Below are 7085 nucleotides of genomic sequence, written 5' to 3' on the forward strand. Positions count from 1 at the left end.
TATATGTGACACAGCACCAGAGTTAAGTTAGGGTTTTTCAAAATTTTGACACGCCGAGCTCAAAAGGTTCGCCATCGCTGGTTTAAACTGTTCAACCCTGGCTGGGTAGAACAGTTTAAACAGTTTAAAGAGTTCAGTTGGTTATACCATTGTTTAGATATGCAAAGGTTTCAGGTTCAATTTCTGGTCACGGCACATACAAGAATCAGTGAATGTTGTCCAACCGGTGTGGCTCAGTGGTTGAGCATCAACCTATGAACCAGGAAGTCACGGTTCGATTCAGAGTCAGGGTACATACCCAGATTGAGGGCTCAATCCCCAATGGGGGTTGTGCAGGAGGCAGCCGATCAATGATTCTCTCTCATCCCTGATGTTTCTCTCTCTCCCTCTCCCTTCCTCTCTGAAGTCAATAAAAAATATATGTTAAAAAAGAATCAATGAATGCATAACTGAAACAAATTAATGGTTCTCTCTCTCTTTCTCTCTCTCTCCTTTTCTCCCTTCCTCTCTCTCAAAAACCAATGGAAAAAATATCCCTGGTTGAGGATTCACAAGAGAAACAAAACAGAGTTCCAGAGAGAGTTGGATTGAGAGATGCTGATTCTGTCAAGACCAGAGTCACGGTGGACTCTGAAAACAGCCTGAACGGAGGAAACAGGGGAGTACGCCCACCATCCTGTCCCCTTTCTGATGCTTAAATACACTCACCTCGAGCAGCATGCAGGCATTAATTTATTTTTTTAATACATAAATTATTTATTTTTTTAACCTCCCTGGGTTAGTGTTACCACTTCCTGTGATGCTGTAGTCATTTCAAAATAAACCTTAAATGAAGCCCCAGGTGATCCAGGTGTGAGAACCAGGGAGGACCGGCTGTTGTTGAAGAATCACAGTATTACCACCACCTGGGGGGCTCAGGGCACTAGCGTGCAGGGACCATGCCCAGAGTCTCTGCTTCCGTAGGTTTCATTTTTAATTTTTTTCCAAATGCTCACCTGAGGATATATTTTCCATTGACTTTTGTTTTTTTTACTATAGATTTATTGATTACAGTGAGGAAGGAGAAGGAGAGAGGGATAGAAGCATCAATGCTGAGAGAATCATGGATTGGTTGCCTCTGGCACGGTCCCTGCTGGGGATGGAGCCCACAACCTGGGCATATGCCCTTGAGTGGAATTAAACCCTGGACCCTTCTATCTGCAGGCCATGCTCTATCCAGTGAGACAAACCAGCCAGGACCCCATTGATTTTTAGAGAGAGTGGAAGGGGGGGGGAGAAAAATTGACATGAGAGAGACACATGGATTGGTTGCCTCCTCCCTGTGCCCCAACCGGGGCAGAGATTGTACCTGCAACCGAGGTACGTGCCCTTGACTAGGAAGTGAACTGGGGACACTTCGGTTTGAGGCTCTAACTACTGAGTAAACCAACAGGGCTGCTTCAGTAGGTTTTCATTGCCAACAAGTTGCCCAGCTATGTGGATGCATGTGGTCGGGGGCCACTGCTGGAGAAGTGGTCCCCACTCACCCTCCTCCTGAGTCCTAACTCTCCCCCCCAGGACAATGTCCCGGTGTGGAGACCACGGTGGTGACCAGCAGACCTCACAGACCCACAGCAGGGTCCATCCCGTGTGTGCTGGGCGTCCAGGTGGGTGTTCCAGCCACTGAAGTGGATTCACTGATTTCAAAGAGACTTTGCAGACCTGGAGTCACCACGGAGTAGCCACAATGGTTACCACACTGGGCAACCAGAGAGCTCTGACCCAGCAGAGTCAGCCAAACACAAGAACCCCATGGGAAGCCACACACCACAACAAGCAAACCCTTATCTCTGGGTGTGTCCACCAAGCCCGGGTGAGGGAGAGGCTCCGTTGGTTGAGCATCATCTTGTGGTGCAGCAAATTGCCGGTTCCATATTCAGTCAGGGTACAAGCCTGGGTGGCAGGTTCAATCCTCAGTCCACGTGCTACAGGGAGCAACCACCATCTCTCTCTCTCTCTCTAACTCTCTCTCTCTCTCTCTCTCAAAAAAAAACGATGCTCAGTGAAATGCAAATATCAAATAAAGGAATAATTCAGAACACACACACATCTAAAAATGCTGTGGCCCTGGATGGTTTGGCTCAGTGGATAGAGCTTTAGCCTATGGACCGAAGGGTCCCACGTTCAATTCCATTCAAGGGCACATGTGCGGGTTGCAGTCTCCAACCCCCGTAGGGGGCGTGCAGGAGGCAGCAGATCCATGATTCTCTCTCATCAATGATGTGTCCATCTCTCTGTTCCTTCTGCCTTCCCCTCTGAAATCAATACAAATATATATATTTCTTTTTAGAAAATAAAAAATGTGGTGTATCTGACATCCACATTGCACTGGGTATTCTGTAGGGAATCTGGCCACTCTTCTGGGACCTCCCTATTTTACAAGGAAATAAAGGACAACAGAGGACAAACAAGGGATAAGGGTTGGATCGTGAAATATTTATTGAAACAACTAGCAAGACTGACAGAGTATGGGGCCAATAGGGAACAGGGTCAGGGCGGGTGGTGGTTAAGCCGGGAGAACTGACTGCCCCCCCTCCCCCAGAGCTTCTGTCTCATCCACCAGATGGTCCATGTAGTCCGTCACTCTGGGGTGGTGGTTGTAGCGATTCTTCCCGAACTGCGTCTGCTGTGCAAAGTAGTCGAAGTAGTCCTAGCGCCCAGACTTCTTCCACATCTTCCTCATGTAGTAGAACGCCACACACTCCGCCACCGTTCTGGTCTTCACCCAGTTCTTCTGTATACGATAAAAGTCTTTTCCAAAGATCATGAGTGCATGTTCAAAGCTCCGGATTTCTTCTTCTGTCCACGCAGTCATTCCCTCCTGAGATGCCTTTCCTCTGTGGCAATACCTCTGGAGCGCCTCCTTGATGTTATGGTCGCACCTGAGCAGCTCATATAATGCCTGCTCATTGTCCCTGGTGAGTGCTCCGGCCGAAACCCCATCCACCGTTTTCTCATTTCCAGTTCTGAATGCGGCCTCGACAAGGTACTCCTTCACTTTGCTCTCTGCAACCACACCAGGACGCCAAAGGAGCTGGTCTCCATCTTCAGATGCTTTCTCATCATCATCATCATCATACTCTCCAAGATAAGGGGGGGATCTCGGCCTGATATTGTAAACCGATCCTTATTTCCTTCCTCAAATCTTCAGGTGAGTTACCACTGTCTGTTTCAACATCTTCAATCTCTGATTCTTTATCTCCTTCACAAGTAGTATTTGAGCGCAAAGGCCTCGGGAAGAAGTCGGAAGCCTCGTGGGAAGCCAGAGACGGCATCAGGTTGTCTGCGGAAGGCGGCGACTCCTCCTCATAACCTGACAGCAGGTCTTTTGCTATTTCCTCCTTGTCCAGTGTCATGTCTGGCAGCTCATCTGCAAGTTCACTTGGGGAGCTGTGGGAACTGGGCTCCACCGCGGCGGGCAGCACGGGCTCAGAGCCGTAGAAGGCCAGCAGGTCTTCCAGAGGCATGCCTCCTTCCTTTTCTAAGTCTTTAATTTCAGAGCTGAAGTTTTTACCCTCATCCATCATCTCCTCTTCTTCAAGGGTTCTTTCATTCTCTCTCTCTCTCTCTCTCTCTCTCTCTCTCTCTCTCTCTCTCCCTCAGACAGACAAGTTACCCCAAGATTCCCCTTCGATGTAGAGTCTACAGTACAAAGTGAATGACAAACACACTCCTAGGCACGGGGAACGGACTGATGGTCGTCACAACCGGGTCTGAGGGGCAGGGGAGGCACTGCAAGGCTCCCTAAGATGCACCCCCATCGCACCCCCCAAAATAAAATAGAATCCGGTCAAAATTCGGACAGTGGCCTAGACTGAAGAGCGCTGGTTTAAAACAGAAACCACGCCCTGTGCGTGAAGGGGGACCAGGGGGACCCCTGGTTTCCACACGATCTCAGAAATGATCCACAGCGCACACACCCGGGTCTTTAGAGATCAACCTCCATGCATCCATCCGTCCGTCCAACCATCCATCCACCCACCCACCTATCCATCCATCCATCCATCCATCCATCCATGCATCGGTCCTCACTCCCTTCCAAACCCCGGGTCTCGGAAGCCCTCACCCCACTCAAAGCCTCCGCATTGCCCACACCCGCAGCTCCTGCAACTCGGACTGGCGAACTCTGTGCCAGGCGCTGACACCCACCTGTTTATATACCCGCTCCAGGCATCACTTCCTGTTCCCGCCCCGCCCTGTGATTGGTTAGAGACCAGGGTTGATCCATTTTTCATAATCCGCTCACACGTGGTTTCTGGGAGAGAAACGCCTGGGGCCGCATGGGGCGTGTTGGCGGATGAGCTGCTTAGCACGTGTCTGAAGGGTTTGAAGGACCCAGACACACAGACCCGGCCCGGGCGGATGTGGCTCAGGGATACCAGAGCGGGCCTGGATGCCGAGGGGTCAAGGAGGGTCGCAGGTTCGGTTCCCTGTTTGGGCACATGCCCTGGTTTCGGGTTCAAGCTCAATAGGTTCAATGTTTCTCCCTCGCCCCCCTCTCTTTCTGTCCCTAGAAGTAATTTTAAAAGAAAATAATTTATTTTTTTTCTTAAAAATAGATTTTTATTGATTTCAGAGAGGAAGGGAGGAGAGAGAGAAAAACATCAATGATGAGAGAGAATCATTGGCTGCCTCCTGCATGTCCTCTACTGGGGATTGAACCCCAACCTGGGCATATGCCCTGACTGGGAACCTCCTGGTTCATAGGTCAACGCTTAGCCACAGCTGTCTTTTCATTTTGTTGATGGTTTCTTTTGCTGTGCAGAAACCTTTTAGTTTGATGTAGTCCCATTTGTTTATTTTTTCGTTTGATTCCCTTGCCTGAGGAGGTATATCAGAAAAAATATTGAGCCCTCGCCAGTTTGGCTCAGTGGAGAGAGCATCAGCCTGTGGACTGAAAGGCCCTGGGTTCAATTCCAGTCAAGGGCACATACCTTGGTTGCAGGCTTCTCCCTGGCCGGGGTTCTGGTCAGGGTGAGCCCTCACCAGTTTGGCTCAGTGGAGAGAGCATCAGCCTGTGGACTGAAAGGCCCTGGGTTCAATTCCAGTCAAGGGCACATAGGTTGCAGGCTTCTCCCTGGCCGGGGTTCTGGTCAGGGTCTGTGCAGGAGGCAGCCCGATCAGTGGTTCTCTCTCATCACTGATGTTTCTGTCTCTCCCTCTCTCTTCCACTAAAAAAAAAAGCAGCAGTAATAGCTAGCTTGCACTATTCAAAGCAGGTGTATCGGTCAGCTGCTGCTGCATAACAGGTTGCCCCAAACGTAGTGGTTTAAAAATAAACATGTAGCATCTCACGCAATCTCTGTGGGTTGGGGTCTTGCAACAGGTCTGGAACCATGTCTCAGGAAGCTGCAGGTAAGATGTCAACTGACGCTGTCGTCCCCTGAAGGCTGGGGCTGGAGGGTATGAGGGGGCGCCCTCATGGGCCTCACATGGGGTGGCGGAGCGAGCACCACCCAGCACAGTAGCCAGCTTGGATCAGAGCTGGTGATGGGACTCGGTGAGTGGTGGAAGGTGGAGCGGGGACAGAGGGGGCAAAAAATCAAGGCCATCGCTCAGGCGTCTCAACTCAGAACGTGGTGTCTCGTTTCAGGGACCAGCGATGCGAGCCCCTCGGGACGTGATGGAAGGCTCTGGGGTCGGCCTTCAAAAGGAAGATGGTGGCATGATGGCTGTGGGTGAGCAGCAGACCCTTGCCCCAACACAGCTTTCTCCCCAGCCCAGCGCGGGTCCCCCTCCTGCCCCTCACTCATTTCTCAGTGTGCGTCCCTGGCCTCCTTGCTGTAGGCCCCAGACCCTGCGCTGGGCCCCGCCCTGGAGGGCAAAGTGGAGGAGGGGGGTAGGCTGGACAGACAAGAGCGCCCGCCGGTGACATGCCCAGGGGTGGTTCTGGCCCGAGAGCTGAAATCCCACCACACCCCAGAGATGCGTGGCAGTGCCCACATTCTGTAGCTGCCCACATGCGTGCAGGCACGGGTAACTCACTGAGATTGGATGCTGGCAAAGGCGGGGTGGCACCAGGCACTCTGACCCGAGCCTTGGGACCCACACCCTCAGCTGGTTGCACGAGTCCCCGTTTCATGTCTCATTGGCTCCGACTGAGTCAAGTTCTTCCTGACATGGCACTGTGGCCAGCTGAGCAGCACCCTGTCCCGAGCCCAGGACTGACACACGGTGCTGGGACTGGAGCCGGCCCCGTCCAGGCCACACGCGGGACGGTGAGGAAGGGAAATCGGGTGAACCTGTGGGAGAAGGGGCGATGGAGGCAGAGACCTGGGACAGCCAGCACAGCAGAACGCTATCCTGGTGCCGGGAGAGGGCTGTGGTCCTAACAGCAGCTTGAGGGTCATATCAAGGTCGAATGTGGAGGCAGCAGGATGGAGGCCCGAGCAGGGAGGACCCGGGGAGTGTCACAGGACAGGGACCTACCCATCCACCCACCTACCCATCCATCATTCCTTCATCCACCCACCTATCCATCCCCCCATCTGTCTACCCTCCATCTACCTACCATCAGTCCATCCATCCATCCACCCACCTACCCTTCCATCATCCACCCATCCACTCACCTATCCAGCCACCCATCTGTCTACCCTCCCATCTACCTACCATCAGTCCACCCATCCATCCATCCACCTATCCAGCCACCCATCTGTCTACCGTCCATCTACCTATCCTCAATCCATCCACCCACCTACCTACCCATCCTCCATCCTCCCACTTACCCACCAATCATCCCTCCATTCACCGATCCATTCATCTAACATCCATCCATCCATCCCCTCGCATTTATTCATTTATCCACCCATTTTCTCCTCCATTCTTCCATCTACCCGCTAACCCTGTCGTCCACCATGGGTTTGCCCTTCCACGTCTCTTCTGTGACCTGTACCACTCCCCGTCCCTCTCTGCCCCCCACACCCCCGCACACCCTTTTGCAGGTCTGTGTAGCGGGCACTGACTCTGCAGCAGGCGCCGCTATGGGAGTCGCAGGGATGAATGAATGAGAACCCCCTTCCCCAGCGCTGCCCTTCCTGCCCCCGACA

General features: G+C 52.4%; 1 protein-coding gene and 1 long non-coding RNA gene across 2 annotated transcripts; one reads left to right on the top strand and one right to left on the bottom strand.

Moving 5' to 3' along the window:
• Window positions 1-1500: 1500 nt before the first annotated feature.
• Window positions 1501-5713, top strand: LOC106726950. The gene is made up of 3 exons (XR_001363096.1): window positions 1501-1511; window positions 4941-4947; window positions 5633-5713. It is a non-coding gene; the product is annotated as an uncharacterized LOC106726950 (long non-coding RNA).
• Window positions 2455-3763, bottom strand: LOC102246967 (mesoderm induction early response protein 3-like). Its single transcript, XM_014543808.1, is given in 2 exon segments — window positions 2455-3136; window positions 3138-3763. Coding segments are annotated over 2 exon segments (876 nt in total). The 5' UTR covers window positions 3567-3763; the 3' UTR covers window positions 2455-2689.
• Window positions 5714-7085: the final 1372 nt, after the last annotated feature.

This window comes from Myotis brandtii, unplaced genomic scaffold, assembly GCF_000412655.1.
Source record: "Myotis brandtii unplaced genomic scaffold, ASM41265v1 scaffold3343, whole genome shotgun sequence".
NCBI lineage: Eukaryota > Metazoa > Chordata > Mammalia > Chiroptera > Vespertilionidae > Myotis > Myotis brandtii.